Raw genomic sequence first — 25,684 nt, forward strand, 5'->3', positions numbered from 1 at the left:
GACCAACCCCGAACACAGTAGCACATTCCCTTTAGTATGCAAACCCCGCCCTGGTAGTCAGTGGATCACCAATCCCAAACTGACAGGTATCCTTAATTTCACTTGACTCCAGTGGCTGGAATTTACATACTCGTACTTCCGCCCCTCACCAAGGTGCCGCCCCTTAAAAAGATGACTTTTGTCATGGTCACAAGACCTTGGTAAGGGAAATCCCGAGTTGGTTTGATGCCTTCTACTGTTGGGAGGCTGAATTGCAGACCGAAACCCCTTTGACTCATCACAGTTCACTATTTATTTTAAAGGAATTTGCATTGTAGTTACCTAGTGGTACCAGTAGGCTAGAGGGTTCACTGAAGTCTGTGAATATTCAGTAGTGGTAGGTACTGCCTTGTGTAACACCCCTCATCTATGTCACAGCCCCTGAGTGTGTACTGTCTGATGCTGTATTCGAAACAGCTGGCTAAGTCAGGGCAAGAAGCACAGAGTACACTGTGCCCCATATACTTAACAAGCACATTGCTTTATTGTTCAACGGATTTCATACTTTCCAGATCTCAGTTATGTGGGAAGTATTATTGTGGGAAGTATTAACAAGTAAATACATTTACAATACCCAATCAAGAGTAACTATCTGAGATGTGTAATGGTTTTAATTAATTGCCCCTCCCAATTATTAATTATTCCCAACCAAGCTTAAGAGGTTATGCCTGCTCATTCAGAGTGGGTAAGAGGCAGAGCTGGTCTCTATTTTCCAGGATTGGTAGCTTGCCCACCTCTGCTCTAGATTGCGTCACTGTCTAAAGGCACTCTCTTGCTGGAAACAGCCTGTCCATCTATGCCTTGGCATAACGCTGGGCAGTGTCACCAGAAGGGAGGTCATCCAACGAACACTGGGGTGCTGTGTGGAATGGCAGGAAGTGTGGAACCCCCCTTGGCATGGTCTCCATTTTAATATTTTGGAGCTGCAGGCAGTTTACTTTGCCTTGCAGAATTTTTTGCAGGAGGTTCAAGGGAGGCATGGCCTTGTCTGTATGAACAATATAACAGTGGTGGTGTACGTAAACCACCAGGATGGCTTCGGGTCCTCCATTCTCCATCACGTGGCCTGCAAGCTTTTGTTCTGGGCACACAAAAACCTTCTCTCATTGAGGACAGTTCACCTGCCTGGGGTGACAAACTGGGTGGTGGACCACTTCTCAAGGGGGGTTCTCAACGCCTCACAGTAGAGTCTGCATTCTGAGGTGGTGAGCCTCATTTGGGAGAAATTCGGTAGATCAGAGATAGATCTCTTTGCCTGTCATGAATCAATCCGATGCCCCCTCTTTTTCTTCATAATAGGAGGTGGGGACCCGCTGGTGATAGATGCCTTGGCACACCAGTGACCGAGGCAGCTGCTGTACGCTGCTGTATGCACCGGCCCAAGGTACTCTTAGAAGACCCAGTTAGACCCCATCCTAGTTGGCCAAGGAGACTGGTTTTCAACTGTGATTCGGCTCTTGGCGGCCTCCACAACTGGCCGCTCAATAGGCGCAACCTACTCAGTCAATCGCGGGGGACCTTATGGCATCCTGACCCATCGAGCCTGCAGCTATGGGTCTGGCCCCTGAACAGCTGCACATGAGCCGTCTGGGTCTGTCCAATAAGGCAGAAATGCCAGAGCAGCATCCAAGTGTCCCAGTATGGGTACAAGTGGGGTGTCTTTCAGATGTGGAACCTGCCTCGGGGTTCGACCACATGATCTGTCTCGTGGCAGTTATATTGCAATTTGACGAGGGGAAATCCCCCTCTACATTAAAGGTCTATTTCAGCTTGTCATGTCAAAATAAGAGCTAGCTTCCTGGCTGGGCAATTTTTGAAAGGGGCTTGCTTGCAATCACCTCCGCAAAGCGGGTGAGTGAGATGCAGGCATTCTCAATTGTGAAAGGCTGCTTAATGTTTGCAGAAGTTAGCACAAAGGTTACGCTCCATACCCATCCTGCTTTTTTGCCAAAGGCTATTTTGGCATTTCATGTCAACCAGTCTGTGGAATTTGAGGCTTTCCATCCACCTCCTTTCCATCCACCACCTTTCCAGTCTGACAGAGAGCAACAGCTCCATACGCTCTGTCCAGTGTGGGCTCTAGCGTATTATATTGAGAGGACAAAAATTTGGAGGCAGTCTGAACATTTTTTTGTCTGATATGGGGCAAAATCCCATGGCCAAGTCCTGTCTGAGGAGATGGATAGCAGACACAGTCAAGACTGCCTATGAGTGAGCCAATGCGCCCCCTCCAGAAAAGCTCACTGCCCATTCCACCAGGGGCATGGCAGCGTTGTAGGCTTTGTTCAAGGGTTTTGTCATGGACATTTATAATGCAGCAGTGTGGGCTACTCCCTTTACCAGGTTCTAAAGACACAATGTTGTGGATCCTCAAAATCCTGGTTTTCAAACTAGAGTGTTAAGGGTGGCTTTCCAGTTGATACTTACAACACAGGCATAGAGGTGAGTTTCTCCCTCAGTTTTTTAGCCCTAGCTACTTGTTACTGGGGTTTCGCGTGGTAACGCACAAGGCTGTTCGGCAATCTTGCCCCTGCGATGGCTTGGGTATACTGACCCATTCAGAAAATGTAACCATTAACCTTCAAGTTCCATGATTGCAGCAGGCCTGAAATTACGCCTTGAGCACTGTTACTTTATCCCTGACATCATAATTTATGACTTCGGTTTTGTATAATATTCTCCATTTTTGCCTTGACTAGTGGGATTCAGTTGTGAAACCTTCAGAATATTATTATATAATCAAAATATACTCTAGACAAGAAACAATATTCCTTTACTCCTACTGTATGTAAGTACCTAGAACTATCCTTAGAACCATAACAGCAGCAGCTGTCAGTTAATGTAATATCAAACCAAGTGGATACTGTATTTAAAATTTCTTAACTCATATACACCATACACACCCAGGACTGTTGTGGTCCTTCTTTCAGTAAAATATAACACCATTGTCAATAATAATTAAAACATACATAATTTAACAAGAGTATAATTTAGAATAGAATAGAATGACTCATTGTGAAATTTATATTTAAAAAAACTAAAAATAATAATTAAGTTATGTACCCCAGGTCAGAGTTTTTTTTATATATACATAACAACTGTAAGGCGATGCCCCTGCTTGTATAAAGCTACAATGCTTTTAAGTAGTACTAGCCCTCTGCCTATACAATGACTCACCCTATACTAATATCTTATAAGGTTAAAACCACAGAACTTACCCAAAAACAGGTGTTCTCTTCTCTTCATGTCAGTTACATTCTGGACCCACTGCATGTTTCCTCACATCTCACTCTTTTACTCTTCAAAATGTCTTATTATTTTATATCTGATGTTTTTCAGTCTTCAACACTTTACACAACTTTTGATCAGGTAAGTGATTTATTAAGCCTGTATATCTGTATGTATGTGTATATATGTATTTTCTGATATGATTCCTACATATACAGTTAGCACTCGGATATATACGTTAATCAGATACCATCAGTCACATTTTACTGTCCTTGTGTATTAAGAATAAACTCAATTCCCATTATATATCTATAACAAAACCAGCACTGATCCATCACACGCAATTTCACACCAGTTTCTTTGTACATAGCCCATCTCTTCAGTGATACAGTTTATCTGATTATCCGTCACAGCCCACGTTTTTTGTTTTGTTTTTGTTTTGCTTTTCTTTCACATGCACAGTTAAGTCTGTGTGCAGTTACAGTGCTTAAGAGAGTTTCACCAAAAATGCAGTCAACAAAAAAGCAGTTTGTCTTTTCCATGAGAGAAATCCTAAAGCTTCCAGGTGTTGCATGATTTAACATGCGTTTAAAGGCAATAAACTGTCTCTTGGACATTCAACCATTTCTGACATCTTAAAAGATTCAGAGAGACATGGATGACAGTGACCCTCCAAGACCAGTGGAGAGCAAGAGAAGCCGTCATGGCCTGGAGTCGGTATAGGTGATTTCTTTGGCATTGCCGAGATAGATTGATTAGAGGCCTCATAAAAAAAGGTATCAGCAGTTGGGCAACAGAATACACGTCAATTAGCATTGAATACTTCAGACAGTAACTTTACACTGTAATGTTCATTAAACAGTGTTAAATAAGTTATTTTTTTAATCCATAATCTCTTTTGTTACTTTTGTGCATTTTCATTTACAATTGCATTGTAACATTATAACCTTTTATCAAGCACTTGAGTACAGTTCTGCAACTTTGGATACCATTTAAATTCTGGATACTGTTCTGGATCTTTTGTGCTAACATTTAAATTTTATTTGGGTTAGGTCGCAAAACCCTTGTCTTGTAAAAGCAGAGCCGCACAGCAACTGGAATACAAGGATGTTTTGTATTACAGGCCACATGTCCACAGTCGTCTGTTTTGGTTAATGATATTTTCAGAACAGACCTGCCATGTTAAAAATAAGTTAAAATCAGGGTTAATTCTGGGCAATATGTAAGGCTACCTTTTGCTTTGGCCTTTACCCTATTATAGTGCACTTGGTACATACATTTCCAGTTCTAAAAGAATTATACAATATCTGATAATGTATTGAACTTTTATTTTCTTAGATACTTGCTAAAAACACGAATAATGAAGAAATAAATCGCATTCCTCTGATGCTTGGTGACCGAATCATGGTAAGAAAATGTTTCTCTTTTACTCCAATTCTCTTTTACTCCAATATTCAGGGACCAGTGTCCTTGCAATTATGCATGTTAGAAAGCCTCATTAGTTATCTTCACTTCCACAAATGCATCACTTCAGAATGTTCCTTTGTAGAATTTACATGGTCTTGTTGAGCCCTCAATGGCAATAAGAATGTAATGAATGACAATAAAATTGAGCGCATAATGGTGGCTGTGATCACAACACATACGCAACCTCCATATTTCTCTATATATCCTTATAAAACAGTTGCTAGCTAAATATCCGGGTAATCATTAACTGAAAAAAAATGCCCTCCTTTGCTACGCTACGCAAAACAATTTAAGAATCAAACGTTGCACAGATATTATTGTTTACAGCTCTACTGTACATAAACACAGTCTTGAACCCTGTAGTAAGACCATTTCCTGATGCAAATAGCCCTGAGTTTGTTCTTATGCAAGGTATTGCCTGTTGTCATACTGCCATGGATTATTTAATTGAATGATGTTACACACATTTGTCAATTTCAGTGTGTAAAGAGTGCTCCCTTAAAATACTCACTTTTTATTCTTGTGGTTTAGAAAAGTTTGACATGTTTGTCCTTTAATTCTTTTGAATGTGCTGCACTTAACTCTGCTGTTGATATTGACTAGTTTTAGTACCGTATTGTACTCATTTGTACCAACTACTATTCATTGTATTGTTAATTGTAAAAAGGACACAGCGCAATGTTAAAAAAAAAAATACAGTGAGTACATTTATAAATAACTGCTGTATTAGTTGTGACCATAAGAGTGAGTCAAAACCTCAGTATTTAGTAGGCTGTGTGTGTTCCCTGCGATTGTATCATCAATTAACCTTGAAGGGGAAACAGATTTAAAATTACAGAAATAAACATTTTGCATTGTACAATATACGGTATTGCATGTGACGAAAACATTTTTACAGCAAAGTTGAGAACCAAGCATCTATAAAGATTGAATTCATCACAGGTCACAGAATGTAGCTGAACTGCCTGATTTAGATTTGTGATAATCACTGTACTAATCTTCTAATTTAGTATTCAACTTGAATTTTACAGGAAATACTTTGGGATTTTTTGAACAATCAAGAGGGTCCTCGCATTCGGGATCACCTCAGTCATGGGGAAGTGGATTTAAATGTTTTCCCCAGAGTTATAGCAAACCAAGTTTTGGGTTTATCACTTGTGCTTCTCCACAAGTTCATTGGTAAACAACACACCACCACTAAAGTAAGTATCCTGTTTGTATATTAAAGAACTTAATAAGGTTTGTAAAATTATGGTATGCATTAAAAAAGTTAGCATGTGTTTATACATAAAAAAAATTTTGAAAGTTGTATTTTTTTATTTCAAGTTGCTACAAGTCCTCATGAGTTCTCAGCAGTTTATAAAAAATGTTAGCCTTCAAACTGATTTTTGTTCTGTAACTTCAGCACTGGATAAATGATTCTTGGTAAGTACAATAACATAAGCAATATTTTGATTGTGTATGGAATAGATGTATATGCCAATGTCACTTTTTGTTATAGGTTAAATTAGCAAAGTAACAAGAGTATAATTGAATACCCAATTAAACACTATTTACATCCATACCCTGGATGCATAAAGTACAGTGGTAAAACATACAGCTGTGGCAGTACTAATATCTACAATTTTGACATGATTGTGAAAACCGCATATGACTGGAAAGATGCATATATTCTCTCTCTCTCTCTCTCTCTCTCTCTCTCTCTCTCTCTCTCTCTCTCTCTCTCAAATACCTGACTGGAAAACCACAGGCAGAGGGAACTCCCTTGGATTAATCCTGGTCCGTCCGTAGTCAGTTTGTAGATAAAAGTATCTTTATTCTTTCATATTCATGTTTCAAAAGTCAGCGAGCAACAATGTTTACACGTTTCAACAGTTTGTCATTATCAGAAATGTTCTGATGAAGACAAACTGTTGAAATGCTTAAACGTTGTTGCTCGCTGACTTTGAAACTAAAGGCTGCTACACACCAGGTGTGATGCAAGAAGCGAAACTGTTCAGCGATGCAACAAAATTAATAGAACCTATACTTTTGTTAAGTGTCATTCACACCACCGGCGACCACGACAGGTGACACGGGGGGTGACACCAGAGCGATGCGAAATAAATAGAACTGAGTCCTAGTCCTTTTTGCGATTTGTCATGCGACAACTAGGGAATTGACCAATCAGAGAACAGCTTCAATGCACGTGGTCCAGCAGGGTGAAGCAGTATCCAAAACGACAGAGGAAAAAAATAATACTTGCCGTGGAAAAATGCCCCGAGTTTTATGACAAAGATTATTGCAGATTTGAAAGGCACGAGAGTCAATTTTCGAAGGGACTTGACTTGATAAGCCTGGTATTTATGATTTATTGCCATATACTGTAAAACAAGAACATTTCCCGAGCAAGAAATGTTTGCTAATTTTGTGTTTATTAAAAATTCGCAAAATTAATGTGCCGTGAAATATATTATTCATACATGTGCCGTACATTAAAAGAAAAAGAAGCGCTAACATTTATTGCAGCAAAAATGGACTTGTAGGTCATTAGAGAAATTAAGCTGCTGCAAAGAAATCCTGTTTTACAGTATGTTGAAATACTCTCAGAAAAGGCACTCATAATTACTATGGCATGTTGAATATGTGCTAGTCTTGATCATAGTTTTGTCACTAGCAATGTCTTTTAGTTTTATTGATCTGGCAGTTTTCCAATCTGTTGCATTGCTTCTGTATCGGTTCTGGTGTGTGAAAACCCATGCATTAGTGGATACAGGGTGTGGTCAGACCTTAATTAGAATGTCTCTTTTGGGCGGTGTGCTGTGGCAGCCAAAAGGTCAGGTGGCTATCTCCTGTATAAATAGAGACACGGCAACACACCCCACAGTCAAAGTATACTTATCGGTCGGTCCGATAAAACGTCACCTGGTAGTTGGGGTGGCTGAAAGGCTACCACATCCAGTAATTCTGGGTCGAGACTGGCCAAACTATAAAGAATTGGTGAAATTAATGGCAGTCCCGACCGCACACGTAAATGTTGTAGAAAAAGCCGAAAGAGAAATGATTGGTAATGTTTACCATATACCATATAAATTTATTAAAGCCCTGGCAGGCAACGGAGCCTTATTTTATAGCCCCAGGCAATTAGAGGATGATTTGGGCCATGAGCTAAAGACCTCTAGCACAAAGGACATTTCAGTGGAGGAACAGTTACTTCCTGATCAGCAACATGAGCTGCGCGGTAGAACTAATCTTGTTAAATATGCCACTGCCTCTCCCCCAGGTGTCACGGTGTGAGAGAGACCTTATCAGATCCCAGAAAGTTCGCAAAGAGGTATGGGACATACTCGAACTTGGGGTGATTGAGCCTTCCAGGAGCAAGTGGTGCAGTCCAATTGTGATAGTGGCCAAAAAGGACAGCACCAACCGCTTCCGCAAGGTAAACGCTATTGCCAAGTTTGATGCATATCCCATGCCTTGGGTCGTCAAGCTTCTAGATAGACTGGGGATGGCAAGGTTTATTTCCACTTTGGATATGATGAAGGGATACTGGCAGATCCCGTTAACTCATAGTTCTAGAGAGAAAACTGCATTTTCAGCACCAGAGGGGCTGTTTGATTTTACAGCCATGCCGTTTGGGCTACATCAGGGGTGTCAAACTCAATTTTACCAAGGGCCATATCTTAATTTAAGGTTTGATTCGCGGGCCACAAAATGCACACGTTTTACATATACACATATTCACAGCTTTTAATACATACACATGTATGTTATATATGACTTACTAATTTAAAACACAGGTTATCTGTCTTACCAAGTTGCTGTCCTCTGCATTCTCATTTACTGAATAAATCTGGCACATTTTTCATGAGACAAGCTTGTCAATATCGGGATTAATGTTTTGTGCTGAAACGATCTTTATCATGGAGTGTAGATGCTTGTCATTCAGACGAGATCTTTGAGTGGTTTTATTAATCTTCATCAGTGAAAATAGCTGTTCGCAGAAGTAAGTACTGCCAAACATTGACATGATGCGTGCAGCCTGAATGCGGAGCTGTGGGAATGTGTCTAGAAGGAATGGGTAAAACTGCTCAGCCGAGACAGAATCAAACTTCGCCTTCAGTGCGCTATTGCACTGCAATTCAATAAATTCCATCTGGATGTCTTCAGGTGCAGTTTCCAAATCTATGCTAAATGGGTTTGAAAAAAGCTGGAACTGGAACTGCTACTTTGAAAAAATCTGAAAAACAATGCTCAAATTCCAAACGCAACACGTTTATTTTTGCAGCAAACACACTACCAGGAAAAGTAAAATCCGCCATAGAATCACACACAGCTTGGCACGTTAGGAAATGGGAAAGGTTTCCTTGCTGCTTGTGTTTTTCCCACATGTGTAACTTTAACTGAAGCTCCTTAACACTGTCATACATTTCAGTTATGACTTGTTTACAGCCTTGCAGTTTCACATTTAAATTGTTGAGCTGTTCAGTTATATCGCAGAGAAATCCCAAATCACACAACCACTTTGCATCTGAAAGCTGTCTAATTTCTTTAACTTTATTGTGTATGAAAATGTATATTTCTTGACGCAATTCAAAGAACCTTGTAAGTACTGCACCGCGGCTAAGCCAGTGAATTTCGGTGTGGTGCGGCCAAACACTATATTGAGCATTAAGCACGTCAAGCAACTTTTGGAATTACCGGTGATTCAAAACTTTCACCCTGATGAAATGTATCATTTTCACAACCGTGACCATTACCTGATCCATTTTCAGCACCTTCCCACACAAGGCTTGCTGGTGTAGAATACAGTGGTGACATTGGAAAACACTTGCTTTTTCTCAGGACAGGCTATTTCTGTGACTTTAAGCATGCAGTCTTTTACAGAAGCACCCTCAGAAAAGTGATTTGACAACTTTGCAATTAGCTTTGACACAAGGTAACTTGCCTCCACTGACGCATCACTTTCACTTTTTGCCTTTTTACGTTCTGCTGTAAATCAAGGGTTCTTTTTAATTCAGCCAGCTTTTCTTGCCTTTGCTTTCCTTCAAACTCGTCATATTTTTCTTTGTTTCGTTTCATAGTGGTGCCTTAAATTTAATTATTTCATCACCGCAATACGTATCTTCCATACCAAGCAAATGGGTTTTCTTGCTGCTCTACAAATAAAAATTCATACTCCCACCTTTCCCGAAACAATCTGCCTTCCTTATCGATCTTTCTTTTCTTGGGCATTGAGTTATATCACCGTTTTTGACGGCCAGTAGGCTACAGTGTCTAATGGAAAACATGCCTTAAGCACCAAGCACGAGATATGATTGGCTCTCTCTCGCTGTCTTCTGTTTCTTTAGCTCTGAGCTTCCTGCTGCTTTTCTGATGGCTGATGGGATTTGGAGTTCTTAAGCGTAATAACCCAATAAACTGTGCCGGGTCAAATTACACTGTAATGAATGAACTTTGCGGGGGCCGGATAAAGTACCCCCAAGGGCAGTATTCGGCATGCGAATACTTTTGACACCCCTGGGCTACATGGTGCTCCCGCTGCCTTTCAGAGACGGGTGGACCAGGTTTTACATCCACATTGTGAATGTGCGGCAGCGTTTATCGATGATATGGTTATTTACAGCTCCACCTGGCAAGAGCATTTGGCTAGGATCACAGCCGTCCTTCAGTCTCTAAGGGCAGCCCGGCTGACAGCTAACTTGTGAAAATGTGTTTGCCAAGAAAGAGACACAATATTTGGGATTTATAATGGGCAATGGCAGAGTGAAACCCATTGACACCAAGGTCCAGGCCTTGGTGGACGCAGCAATCCCCAAGACGAAGGCTCAGTGAGATTTCTACTGGGGGTTAGACAGTTTTTACCGCCGCTTTATCCCCAAGTATGCCACAGTGGTCAATTCCTTAATTGACCTCACCAGAAAGAGCGCACCAAATTTAATTAAGTGGTCAGAAGAATGTCAGGGGGCATTTGATATTGTTAAGCAGAGACTATGCCAGGCCCCCGCCCTAATCACACCAGACTTCACCAAGAGATTCATCTTCCACACCATTGCGTTGGATGTCGGCTTAGGTGCAGTCTTGTCCCAAATAGTAAACAGAGTAGAATATACCATTGTGTACATAAGCAAAAAAAAAAAAAAAAAAAAAAAAAAGGTTCCTCGGGAGCGCAACTACTCACTGTTGTCGAAAAAGAGTGTTCGGCCATCAAATGGGCTACTCTTTGAAATAGTACCTGCTGGGGCACTCATTTGATCTCGTCACTGACCACGCACCACTCAAGTGGTTAAGCACAATGAAGGACAGCAATGCCCGAATAAGCCGTTGGTATCTGGCATTGCAGCCCTTCGTGTACCATATGATACACCGTGTGGGGAAAGACCACTAAAATGCTGATTATTTTTCCCGGGTGGCGGGAGTAATGGGAAAGGTTATATTTAGCTAATGGATGTGCAAAATGGTTTTATGAGATTTATGGAATTATGTTAGCAACAGTTACTATGACTAGTTACTATGATGATCATTTAGAGATATCGCTAAATCATTTCCAGATATCTCTAAATATTTTAAAATATTTAAAGATTTCTCAAAGTCCTTTTTAGATATTTCAAAATGATTTCCAGATGTCTTTAAATGGAGCTTTAAATGTGATATCTAAAATGCATTTTCAGATATCTTTAGATCATTTTAAGATATCTCTAAATCATTTAGACATACAGCTAAATAACTTCCTTTTCATTTAAAGATCTCTAAATCATTTAAAGATAAATAACTTCCTGTTCATTTAGAGATCTGTCTAAACCAGGGGTTTTCAACCTTTTTTTTGAAAATGTACCCCTTCTGTCTGGAGGTTTCATCTAAGGTACTCTTTACGATTTTCACTCACTGAATGATATCACAGTAGCAATAAAAGGCAGAATAATATGAGTTTTCCCTCCTGTTTATTTAATATCTAATTTTTCATTACAATCAGGGACTGACAAACTGCTAGTTTAAGACTGAATGCCAAACAGCAGGCTCCATTCTTAAAACTTAAACTTAACTGTATGATGGATGCACAAATTAAAAGTCAGTATTTAGGAATCTCTTTGGAAGCACCTGTATTCGGTTTCTATTCGGCAAAGTCATTATAAGTAATACAAAGTAGTTTGCACTGTAAATGTTTATCACTTACCATTTACTTCCCACCTCAGTATAATTGTGTGCCTTTTAAAATGTTTACAACATCAAAAACATTAACCTCAAAATAAAACTATAATAACTAACAAAGGGACTCTGTATTACTTTCTGTCGCTTTGCACTTTCTGTACTCTTGTGTTTTCTAACTTTGCAAGTATCCATTTCAAACACCGAAAACATATTCAAGCAGCCGCTATTGCTGTTAATAAAATGCAGCCGCAGTAATAAATAAAACATACACCGTCAACATATGAGTATTGTGATTACTAATTGCGTTTACCGGAGCATTTGTAGTTCTAAAAAATGCAGAAACATTTCTTAAAACAGCAAAGATCATAAGCAGCACAGAACGCTCTGCACAGGCACAATCACCAGACACCTACTTCACCTATATATCAGAGTGGAAATCCATGCAATCAAAATAGCGCAAATAGCACATGCCTAAAGGTTCAAAATGTGGACGTGATAAGAGTCTGTGGGCTTTTATTTTTCATCTGTGGTTTGCCATTCCCATAGATTACTGTCTGTTAAGGCTGAGCTAAATAAATTGGACAAGAACAGATTTAAGCTTTTCAATTGAATTATACAGTATTCATTCGCATATCCGTCTGTCACATCCACCTTAACCGTTTATCCGCAATGATCAAGCTCTTCAACAACTTTAGTTTATTACTGAACAGAGAAGATTAGTTCAGAGATTGTAGTTCCTACCAAAGGTTTTGTTCACTGTGTTGTGTGTACTCTGTGCGTTACCATTGCTGTTAGTGTCATGTGAGCTATTCGGTTTGTTGACTTGATCTGTAAATAAATCCTGTTTGCCTGCGGGGTGTGTCAACTTCAACCTCAGTCTCGATCTCCTGCCTGTCACTCAGCAGCGAATGTACGCATCCACACGGCAGATGGCTACTCTAAACAAGGGATTTAGGGGAGTTCCCTAATAAAAGCTGAATCTCAAAACAATAATTGTGTAAATATATTAATTGTTACAGCTGTGTATAATGGTATTTAAAAAGGATTCATTTATCCGACTTTTTACATATCCTCCCTTTCAAATGTTTTGTAACTATGTTTTGTAACTCCTCAATACCTACTTTGAAACACTGGCAGATGTAATGCTACTTAGAAATAAAACTGAGCAAAAGCCTAGTAAGTGTGGCTCAGGGGTCTTAAAAACACATGATGCAGATCCATCAATTGACAATTTGACACTAACTTTTTTTTGACACAAACCAGAATCCATTACTAGTAGTAATCATAGTATTAACATTCTCTGAGAAAAAACAAAAAGAGAAGAAAACTATTGAACAAACACAATGTAAATATTATGAAGACTTAATTTTATAACAGGATGAATTGGTTATAACAGTGTATTGAATGAAGACATGCCACATTACATACAGTATGTGAAATGTTATTAGCAAAACAATTGTATTCAAAAACCCACACAAAAAAAGAAACTTTGGCTTTATAATGCATACAATATCTAATAGCAATAGGACACTCAATAGAGCATTTATTTTTGGGTCTTATTGCTAAGTAAATGCTAAACAAACTTGGAATGTTAATTTATGAATGCCATGAATTGTTTCCTGTGTAAAATATAATATTTATTTGAACACGTCAACAAAAGGTTATATTTTCAAAGCATTACTCCTATTTTTCTGGATGAGAAAAAGCAGCAGATTTTTTATAAAACTAGAACCAAACAACTACTATACTAATATACATGGACTTTCATACAAATTAAAGCTGTTTCCTTCTCAGCTTTATATCATTTACATGGAATGTTCTTTTAAAAAAAAAAAAAGTTCATTAAAGACTGGAGTGAACACTTAACTATTACTAATATTTTTATATTTTTTATCTTTCAAAACCAGGACAATGAATTATTAGGGGAAATCCTAAATTCTGCCCAGTGCTATCGCTCTAGATTTCATCCAATTGGAAAACTCAGGAAACAGGTATGTAAGCTTATACAGTATCCAGCACTTATGCCATCCAGGGTTATCGCGGGCAGCCGTTTATATTTGGCAAATAGTGTTTGCCGTTTGCCATTCCCATAGATTTCAATAACTAAGGCATCACTTTATCGTGTTAAGCACTCTGGATATTTCTGGCAAACCCAGCTGTTTGGAACTCGTTTCCTTGCCATTCATATATATTTCAATAACAAAGGCACCATTTATACCGTAGTAAATGCTCTGGCAGCACCTCATTACTGAGCGATTACCCAAATACTGTACCTTGGCTATTTAATCCCCTTAAGTATTAGGAGATATATAATTAAATTAAGCAATAGTGCCGAGTTGAAGTCAAGAGGGCACTATTGCTAATAAGAAATTATATTTCTCATTATTTTCTTTAAAACAACATTTTAAAACCTAGATTTACCTTGAACTTGTAACGGTTCATTGGGTACCCCTTCATTAAGAAGAGTTTGAGAAAAATAGTCCCCAAGGATGACATACATATTGAGAGAAAAAACAAATAACTGTATTAAACAAATAACTTTCACTTGTCAGAGTTGCGTATAGTTTACTGGATATTTAACTGGATGGAACAACATTACTGAATTGTCTTTGTCTCGGTTTGTTGTTGAAAGATGCTGAGATCCAGTTTATCCAACAGGCTGTGATTTGGCAGCACAGTGGCAGATACATGACTGGTTGCTTTCGTAGCTGCACAGTTCTGTTTGGCTAGTTTTGAAGCACAGCATTGATTGAATGATTCAGTGGATAATCAAGTACATTTAGATTAATATTTGCTGACTAAACAGATGTAAACAAAATGTTCATTATAACAATTAAAAATGAAAAAGCCAGCATATGCACATTGATATTAAATTTGATTGACAGCTTACGCTGTGACCATAGCAGTGGGCATCTACAGTCAGGTGCCTGCTAGAGCTGGAAGCTGAATGGCTGATGGTACTGAATCATTTGCTAATACGTGGATTGGTACTTAACTATAAAAATGTAGTCGTTGCCAATGGTTTTTACACCGGTTTTCTCCCCAATTTGGAATGCCCAATTCTTATTTTTATCCCGGTTCACCGCTGTAACCCCCTCGGCGACTCGGGAAACGGAGGCTGAAACACGCGTCCTCCGAAACGTGCTCCTGCCAACCCATCATTTTTCACACTGCGGATCCACAGTGAAGCCACCGGACCCATAGTGCCGGAGCGCCTTTACTGGATGTGCCATTCGGGAGCCTGTGTATTGGTACTTTAATTTTGCATCCAAACCTCTTAGCATTAAAATACCTTGGAAGTTGTAAGTATTTAAAATAGAACCTCTCTTTTTCAGATTTAATAAACTAAATACTGTTGTAAAAAAAGAACAAAACATCCGACACCTCCAAATAACAGCAAAATAATAGTCTTGCAGATTTATTTGATTTGGTTTCAGCTTGGGGATACACTAAACAGGCCTTTCTCCCTACCCCCAGTGCCAGCTTTCACTACTACAAAAAGTGTAGCACAGACTCAGACTAGTCTCGTGGAAGATTACGCTTGTTCAGGAAGTGGAGCTGGCACAGGCTGTATGGGGCAGTGGCGGTGTAAGTGAGGGGAGCGATGCTGCAAGTACCAAGTCTGCCACTAATGTGGCAGTATGGTGGTAGCAATGCTACTAGCATCATCTGCTCTGTGTTGAATTTTGTAAAGAGCAAAAATAAATGCACCATCTCAGTAACACTTGGCAGTGGGAACAGCAGTCCAACACAACATGGCCCTTCTGCAAGGAACAAAATGGAGGCATACTTGGCAGAAAAAGAGATTGTCTAGGAGGGTTTGATATTTTTTGGGTTTTTTTGCTGAATAGACTGAGCACTTTGAATTATTGTCTTCCCATGTGTACACACCTGTATTCTATGATCTTGTCAGTTACATACTGCTGCATTGTTTTAATCTCAACCCATATCAATTATAAAGACTAAACATACTTTTAAATAGTATCTTCACATTTGCTACGGGCTGTGTTTTATGATTCTCTCTGTCAACTTCCGTTACTGATGTTGTCCAGTAAAGATTTACTTTTTTCCTGCCACTTATTATTTCTGCTCATATCAATGATAGCGATTACTCACTTTATACTATTTATTTTTACAAACCATTCACAAATGTTGTTGTTTTTGAAGGTACTTGACTGCACTACAAATCTACAAATGTGGGTTAATTTGCCTGTTCCACCTCAAGACCAAGTTCAAAACAATACCAGGTACATAATTTATACAGACCAATTTCCAGCATCTGTAAGACATTTGTTTTGTTCATGATGTAGCCCTGACCCCTTTGTGTTATGAGGGAATGAGTAAACAACAGCAGAAAATCAAGGTGGGATACAAGTAAACTTCTTTTTTTGGGATGTCCTAATGTAAAATTTCAAAAATAGATTATTGCCTAAAGCAGGATTTGTAAAAATATACTCATCTAATAACTTTAGAAACACCTGATTTTAAACATAAATAAACACATCTGGATCACCTTACATTATTTAATTATTTATTTATTTATTTATTTTTAAGGTTAGACTCATCTGTGGAATCAGGTGCTGGCAACATTTTGGTGAAAGCAATTCTTTCAAGTTTGCAATCCCAACTGCCTGTGCAATGCAGGGAGACTGTAGCTCCTGAAGATTATTTCCAGAGTGGTAATACGTAAGTACTTAGACTGAGTGGTAATATAGTTAAGAATGAAATATCATGTTTTGTTTGATGTTACTTATTGTGTTTGGTCATCCAAGAACTGGACATAAAATATATTTTTTAATAAAATGGGAACACTGCTTTCATTTATTTTGGAATTAACAAATATAGTTTTTTGGTTATCTTATTACCAAGATAAACAGACCTATTTTTTTTACCAAACAATTATATTTGTTAATTCCAAAATAAATGAAAGCAGTGTTCCCATTTTATTAAAAAAAAAAAAAAAAAATTATATCCAGACCCAATTATAATACAATTATAATAAAAATTAAACCTCTAACAAAAATGGTAAATATGTATGCTTCATTTTAAACTCTGACTGTCTGAATCACACCCTTTTTATGGAAGTATTATTATAGTGACCTACTGTTGGTAATGAACTGAAGGCTTTTCCAGGTGGTCTCAGTTGTTGAAAGAAATCTGGAATCTACACATATCAACCTTGTACTGCCCACGTACTGTGATAGAGGTGGTGTCACTGCTGAGAAAAATAACCTCACAGTGCCAGATTGTGTCTGAAAAAGTGATTTCCAGTTCGGAATCCCGTTACAACCAGTGGATGAACAAATCATTGCGTTCACGGCAGAGGCTCACATACCTCCGCATGTTAGACAGGTACAGTAAGCGTAGGATATGTTGTCCTGTTTGATATTTCTCTAGAGCAGGGATGGGTAGCTTTGGTGGGCCATATATTTTTTTTTAGTAGCATACATAATGCAGAAGTCAGAAATATTTGCTACAATACAGGATGTTATCATACAATTAACCATGTGTAAAACTAAGCTCCTTATAGCACGTAACCTTTATAGCACGTAACCTTTACGTTATATATATATATATATATATATATATATATATATTTTTTTTTTTTTAACCATTTGCATTTACAATACCATTGAGTAGGGCGCGAATAAATGATGATAAAAAATATATTAAATGTTTTCTGTCTTTTTCAGTGAAAGTGAAACTTGTGGGCTCACAACCATCACCTTGCTAAGTCAATTGCAGTGACTGTAACCCCTCCTATAACATTATCTTACATAGATTTTGTAATGCTTTATTTTAAGAATTTTAGTAATCACTCCATAAATATTGACAATGTAAATATTCAACTATATTCTATATAGTATACTAACAGTCCCAATCTTTGTTTTTAGCATACAGTGTATTTCACCAGTTATGAGAGTGATTTTGCTGCTGGTTACAGTAGAAACTCAGAATGCATTTGCATTATGTGAAAAAGATGACCACGAAATTCAACAGCATCTGAAGTAAGTCTGAATTATTATAGAATTTTGGCATAGTAGCCATATACATTTAACAGTTTGTAAATATGAACAACAGCAAATATTTTCTCAGCTGCCTTGTTTTGGAGACACAACTGGATTTAATGTCCAGGGACACAGAGTCAAAATTGAGTCAAAATTAAAATCTATAGGAGTGGTGATGGGCAAAGATACAGGCAATACAAAAAAACTGCTATATTAAAAAGATGTTTCTGCCCATACAAATGCAATTTGAATTAAATGCTGTGCATGGGATTTTTTAAAAAAATATTTAAATGTGTGAAGATAGAAAAAAATCAATAAATGTGTTATTTAAATGTGTGAAGATAGAAAAAAATCAATAAATGCTAGTGTCAAAGAGAATTGGTAGAACAGGAAATAGATGTTGTCTATACTGCGCATGCACACATTTTAAAGGGAGGGTTCACCGAGGGTTCACTTTTCTATCAGGGCACTTATTAACAACCAGTCTGTATTGGTTTGTTTTAAAATTGCTTAGATAAAATCATAAAAACGATTAAACTGCAGAATATTGACAGGATAAGCATCAGGTTTACATTTTGGTACTGTACAACATTGAGATGCTTCACGAAGTACGTTTTAACACTATTATATTTAGTGTCATGATGGAAAAAACTTTCAAAAGTATGGTAAACAATCACAAGAAACAGAGTCTGCATTATGGGACCCCTGAGTTAAATTGTTAGTTGTGTTATTTAACTTTAACACAAACGGTTTTGTGTCTATTTTTAAAAAAATATATAATGAGCAATGTCAGTAACAGCACTTTACCACATACATTTAATCATAGCTATTTATATCATTTACTTTAGCTTTATATTTTACCTTCTAAATCACAACTAGTTAAACAATAGAACCCTCACCTTGTCACCTTGGACCGTTGGGTCAGACACGACCTCTGGAGACCTCCATGACGAGCACCCTTCACCTATTTCTGTCCATAACTGCATCTTGGAGATCATGGAGGGATAGTCCTGTTTTTGATTTTGTCCAACCATCTCATCCTCGGGCTGCCTCTCCTTCTTCTGCCTTCGCTGATTCCTAGCATGATTATTTTCTCCAACTCCTCATTTCTCATCGCGTGGTCGAAGAGGGATAACTTTTGTTTCACAATCATGGCCTCCAATGGCAGTGTTGCTCCAATTTGTTTCATTATTGAAGTGTTCGTTCTTCTGTCAGTCCATGCCACTCTGACCATTCGTCTCCAACACCACTTCTTCCGATTGTCCTCATTGTCCATGACTCGCACCCGTACAAAGCCACAGTGAATATCATCGCTTTCACTAGCTTCCTCTTAGCCTCTATTGTTATATCTTTGTCTTAATACAGTTTAAAGGCATAGTGTGGACAAGGCCTTAACCTCGCGTACACTTGCTCTGTATCTACACAGAACTGCTGTAGACTACAGACTGGCTTAATATTCTATATTACAAAATTCAGAATAATTGTGCACGACCTTGTAACTTGTTGTGAAAATGAATCTATATATATATATATATATATATATATATATATATATATATATATATATATATATATATATATATATATATATATATATATACACACACACACACACACACACACACACACACAGTGTCGTGAAAAAGTATTTGCCCCTATTTGGTTTTCTTCATTTTTGCACATTTTTCACATTGAATTTGGTCAGATCTTTTTGTGGGTTGTAGTAGTATATTGAGGGCGTCTGAGAGAAAAAAATGACACCAAAGTTTGGTGCTAATTTCATTTGTTTGGTTTGCAAGGTAATCAAACATGCAATCTTCTGGTGTGAAAATGATATTGCCCCCCCCTCGTTAACTCAACCCAATTAAAGGGATAATTAAGGTCAGCTGTTTGAATACTTTGGTTAATAATCAGGCCTGATTTGGGCCAGCCGTGCCCAATATAAATCTGATTAACTTTGGCCCTTACCGTCAAACTAAAGTTGTCAGCACACAGGTTCTAGAGGCACATCATGCCGTGATCAAAAGAAATTCCTGAAGACCTCTGGGGAAAAAAAAGTTGTTGATGCCTATCAGTCTAGAAAGGGTTACAAAGCCATTTCTAAGGCTCTGAGGCTCCACCAAACCACAGTCAGAGCCATATTGTCCAAATGGAGAAAGTTTGGGACAGTAGTGAATCCCCAGGAGTGGCTGTCCTGCCAAAATCTCTCCAACAGCAAGGCGTAAAATCCTCCAGGAAGTCACAAAGAACCCTAGAACAACATCCAGGGATCTGCAGGCCTCTCTTGCCTCGGCTAAGGTCAGTGTTCGTGACTCCATCATTAGAAAGACACTGGGCAAAAATGGGATTCATGGCAGAGTAGCAAGGTGTAAACCATTACTCACTAAGAAGAACAAGAATGCTCGTCTCAAGTTTGCCAAAAAGCACCTGGATGATCCTCAAGAGTTCTGGAACAATGTTCTATGGACAAATGAGTCAAAAGTGGAACTTTTTGGCCAACATGGGCCCCGTTATGTCTGGTTAAAACCAAACGCTGCATTCCACAATAAGAACCTCATACCAACGGTCAAGCATGGTGGTGGTAGTGTCATGATTTGGGGATGCATTGCTGCATCAACCTGGACAACTTGCCATCACTGAAGGAACCATGAATTATGTTCTGTATCAGAGAATGCTACAGGAGAATGTCAGGCCATCTGTCTGTGAGCTGAAGCTGAAGCGCAGCTGGATCATGCAGCAAGACAATGACCAGAAGCAAACAAGCAGGTCTACATCAGAATGGTTGAAGAAGAAGAAATTTAAAGTTTTGGAATGGCCTAGTCAAAGTTCAGTCCTAAACCCCATTGAGATGTTGTGGCAGGACCTGAAACTAGCAGTTTATGCTCAAACTCACAAATGTCACTGAGTTGAAGCAGTTCTGCATGAAGGAGTGGGCCAAAATTCCTCCAGGGCACTGTAAGGGACTGATTAATAACTACAGGAAGCGTTTATTTGCAGTTATTGCTGCTAAATGTGGTGTAACCAGTTATTGAGTCTAAAGGGGTGATTACTTTTTCACATGAGTGTTCCATAACTTTGTTTAACAAATAAGTGAAATAAGTATCAAAAGTTTGTGTTATTTGTTCATTCAGGGTCTCTTTTATCTAATACTAGATTTTGGCTGAAGATCTGATAACATTCAGTGTCAGAAATATGCAAGAATGCAAAAAATCAGACAGGGGGCAAATACTTTTTCACGGCACTGTGTGTGTGTGTGTGTGTGTGTGTGTGTGTGTGTATGTATATATATATATATATATATATATATATATATATATATATATATATATATATACACACACACACACACACACACACACACACACACACACACACACACACACACACACAGTGCCTTGCAAAAGTATTCAGACCACTGACCAATTCTCTCATATTACCGAATTACAAATGGTACATTGAAATTTTGTTCTGTTTGATATTTTATTTTTAAACACTGAAACTCAGAATCAATTATTGTAAGGTGACATTCGTTTTATGATGGGCAATATTTTTAAGAAAAATAAAAAACTGAAATATCTTGCTTGCATAAGTATTCAACCCCTGTGCTGTGGAAGCTCCCAGTTTGCACCGATGAAAGAAACTGCCCTAACGAGGACACAATTACCTTGCCATTGGCTTCCACCTGTGAACCATTAAAGTTGCTGTCACATTTTCTGGATAAAAACCCCATTGTTGAAGGATCATTGGTAAGGCTGTGAATCTGAAGGAAAATTAAAGACCAAAGAGTATTCTACAGAAGTTAGAGATAAAGTAATACAAATGCATAGATTAGGGAAAGGGTACAAAATAAAGTGTTTGGATATCCCAGTGAACACAGTTGGATCAATAATCAGGAAGTGGAAGCTGCATCACACCACCCAGGCACTGCCAAGAAAAGGCCGTCCCTCAAAACTCAGCGCTCAAACAAGAAGGAGACTTGTGAGAGAAGCCACAGAGAGGCCAACAATCACTTTGAAGGAGCTACAGAGTTCAGTGGCTGGGAGTGGAGTAATGGTGCACCAGTCAACCATATCAAGAGCTCTGCATAACACTGGCCTGTATGGGAGGGTGGCAAGAAAGAAGCCGTTACTCAAAAAGTACCATCTGAAAGCATATCTGGAGTTTGCCAGAAAGCATGAGAGTGACCCAGCTGCGATGTGGGAAAAGGTTTTGTGGTCAGATGAGCTTTTTGGCCAAAACTCAAAGTGCTATGTGTGGCGCAAACCTAACACTGCCCATGCCTCAGGACACACCATCCCTACAGTGACGTATAGTGGTGGCAGCATCATGCTGTGGGGATGCTTCTCATCAGCAGGGACTGGGCATCTTGTTACAATTGAAGGAAGAATGGATGGAGCAAAATACAGGATAATACTGCAAGAGAATCTGCTTCAGTCCGCTAAAAAACTAAAGCTTGGGAGGAAATTCACCTTTCAGCAGGAGAATGATCCCAAGCACAAGGCCAAAGCAACATTGGAGTGGCTCAAGAACAAAAAGGTGAATGTCCTACAGTGGCCCAGTCAAAGTCCTGATCTCAATCCCATTGAGAATCTGTGGCACTATTTGAAAATTGCGGTCCACAAGCGTCCAACCAACCTGAACAACCTGGAGCAAATCTGCCAAGAAGAATGGGCCAAAATCACTCCGACACTGTGTGCAAAGCTGGTACATACTTACCCCAAAAGACTTAAAGCTGTTATTGCAGTGAAAGGTGGCTCTACCAAATATTAATGTGTGGGGGTTGAATACTTATGCAAGCAAGATATTTCAGTTTTTTATTTTTCTTAAAAATATTTCCCAACATAAAACCCTTGTCACCTTACAATAACTGATTTTAAGTGTTTTAAAATAAAATATCGAACAGAACGAAATTTCAATGTACCATTTGTAATTCAGTAATATGAGAGAATTGGTCAGGGGTCTGAATACTTTTGCAAGGCACTGTGTGTATATATATATATATATATTATATATATATATATATATAGAATATATATATATATATATATTACAACGCTCTATATACACTGCACAAATTGGTGGCTAAAAACATGGAGGCTACTTATACAGTAGCTCTTAATGATCTGCTAGCTTAACCCAGATTGACACATTGGTTGTGTGTTTCACTTGAACTTCATTATAACAGATAAACTCTGCCTTGCTTTGGTTCTCATTAGACCCCAATTCCAAATGAAAAACAGACTGTAGTATACTGATCATGGATATATAGAAATGACAAAATAAAAGTGATTGTGGCTGTTTAGAAATTAGCAGTGGAAGGGTACACAGTGGTTGATCCATGTTTTAACTCCTGTTGTATTACTATTTTTTTTACATAAATGTCATTAGCACAATATGTATTTTTTCTCATCCTCTCAGTATTAACAAAGAATGATTAATCTCTTTAACACTTTCTCTTTACTGTGATTTATGTCTTATTGAAATGGGATAAAGCAGTTTGCCTCTGAATTAAAGTGTTACAGAACAGGCTGTAGGGTTTAAAACACAATGCGTTACTTTTCTTAGTTTCCTGCTTTGTTGTACGTATTCCTGTAATATCTTTTTCAACATTAATTGTGATTGTTTCGTTATTTTAATTAACATGTCCCTGGTCATAAATCCGTTTGAGCACTTCCCACCAAAATGTCTTCAGAATTCACAATGTCAGCTGCTTCAATCTAACCGTTCAATCAGAAACATTTCCTTGGTCACAAAGCATTTTGATTGGTTCATCTGTACTACGTTCTTGCTCTGGCACATGTTCACAGTAGGGGAACAGATTTATGAATATGTACACAACATCCGCTTTACAGACCCCATAAACGGGTACAGTGAATATGCAAGATGTGCAGATGGTGAACCTCCAACCATAGGAATATTTATGTTTGTGTGCAAAAGACAATGTCATGTAGAACAATTTATAACCTAGGCAGTGAAATCTGCTTTCTGTCTAAACGTTGTTGTGTTTTTTTGCATGTAGAGTTCTCGCGTAAGGTTTATTACTCATTCCTATTTCACCGTAACCCACCAATAATAATGTATTTATTTATTGCCAATACATGGGCTTCTCATGCATATTCATAAACCTGTGCCCGCCACTCCTCAACCTTTGTCATATCGAGCAGTTAGGATACTGGCAAAGATGATGTATAGATGAACCAATGAAAATGCTGAACTTTGTGAGAGGAGTCGGGAACCAATTGCATGTTTCTGATTTGAAGCAGTCAAGCAGTTGTGAATTCAGAAGACTGGAGGCATAACCAATGTAAAAACAAAAATTACTTGTCAGAACTCATTAATAACCAGGGATATGTTCATAAAAATGTTAAAATTGAGATTATATTGACAAAGGTATTGCAGGAATATGTACAACACAGGCCTACAGCCTGTCCATTAACACTTTTAAGACTACGTAAGTGCAGTTGAGAATCGGTGCTGACATAAACACAATAACTTGTCTTGAAAATCAGCCTCAGATTTTGTTGGTTTCCAATCTGAAGCCAAGAAACCGTTAATTTGTGTTTAAACATGCCTTTGTGATAAGTTTGAAATGTGGCCTTTTATGCTATGATGTTAACTAACAATAATGCTTTAATACTGAGCCATTTTCGTTGTTTATACTTTTCTCACCAGATTTCTTAAAGCCATCTTACAATACACAGAAAATCTGGTTACGTACACTAATCCAGAGAAGAATAAATGGACCGAAACCATCAACCTAACAGAGATGTTTTTAATGAAAATGAAAGCATTTATTTGTAAACAGTAACTGTGTTCAATGAAAAAAGTACTTTTAGTAAGTACAGTTTAAACCTCAATAATCTGAGCAAAACAATTTAACGAAAATCCGTGGTCTGTAAACATGAAACACATTACATCTGTTACTGTCATCTTTTTTCGGAACTTAACTGTAGTTCAGTTGAAATTACTTTTCGTTAACATAAGCTAACATTGTCTTTTCTATGATTTAAGTATTCTGCTTGTATAATAGTTTACAATAAAGACTGGTATGTGTGTGTACATATGTATGTATGTGTGTATACTTTTCTCTTTAAAGCATTTTACATGAAATAATCTTTCAAATTTGCAGATGCTCAAAATGTATGCTGCAGTGCGCTTTGTTATACACTGAGAAAGAAATGTGCTATGTTAATATCCTGATATAATTCTATGTTTGGTCTAATATTCTGTCTCCTTTAGATAAGTAGCTTTAATATGATTCATTTATTGAAGACTTTGTTTAAGAATAATAAACACATTTTTATTTTAAAAAAAAAATGGTTGTCTTAAAAATTAAGTTCAATAAAATGTCTTGATAATTACGATGGCTCTCCACTTGTACTTACTGAGCATTTAACTTGTAACTTGATTCCAGTTTAAATTTTGATGAACACATAAATACAGTGCCTGCTATTTACAGAACACTTGCTTGTTTTGAACAGATCCTAGGCTTCATATTGCTAAACAGTTACTGCTGGTGATTGGCCCCTACATCTATTTTGCTAAGGGCAGACATGTTGTAAAATGGATTCCCTTTCAAGTAAGTCATGTCATTCCATTATTGATTGGGATATACCTATGTGTAGCTCAATTTTCCTGATCTCATATATGTCAAAGCTGCTAGAAGAGCCACCTTCTAGTATATATCATACTTTTGTGTGTTTTCTGCAGCTTTAGCCTTTGGTTCTGGTTACTTTCTCGTCTTGTGCACCACTGGAAGCCGATGGCTTTCCTCACTCCTTCCCTGAGATCCAGTTCCCCTCTGGGTTCTCAGT

General features: G+C 38.1%; 1 protein-coding gene across 4 annotated transcripts in view; it reads left to right on the forward strand.

Annotated features, from left to right (window-relative positions):
* LOC121316031 (endoplasmic reticulum membrane-associated RNA degradation protein-like) overlaps positions 1-25,148 on the forward strand; it is a 42,939-nt gene extending 17,791 nt beyond the window's left edge. The window contains exons 4-12 of one of the 4 annotated variants that reach the window (XM_041250724.1): positions 3,379-3,408; positions 4,606-4,674; positions 5,766-5,936; positions 13,770-13,853; positions 16,030-16,109; positions 16,417-16,548; positions 16,996-17,214; positions 17,757-17,870; positions 24,543-25,148. In XM_041250724.1, coding sequence (XP_041106658.1) covers positions 3,379-3,408; positions 4,606-4,674; positions 5,766-5,936; positions 13,770-13,853; positions 16,030-16,109; positions 16,417-16,548; positions 16,996-17,214; positions 17,757-17,870; positions 24,543-24,678 — 1,035 coding nt within the window. In that variant the 3' untranslated portion in view covers positions 24,679-25,148. Of the gene's footprint in view, positions 1-3,378; positions 3,409-4,605; positions 4,675-5,765; positions 5,937-13,769; positions 13,854-16,029; positions 16,110-16,416; positions 16,549-16,995; positions 17,215-17,555; positions 17,871-24,542 lie in introns of those variants that run through there. The other 3 variants (XM_041250728.1, XM_041250725.1, XM_041250727.1) reach the window with 3 other exon arrangements.
* The last annotated feature ends 536 nt before the right edge of the window (positions 25,149-25,684 follow it).

The sequence above is a fragment of the Polyodon spathula genome, chromosome 5 (assembly GCF_017654505.1).
Source record: "Polyodon spathula isolate WHYD16114869_AA chromosome 5, ASM1765450v1, whole genome shotgun sequence".
Lineage (NCBI taxonomy): Eukaryota > Metazoa > Chordata > Actinopteri > Acipenseriformes > Polyodontidae > Polyodon > Polyodon spathula.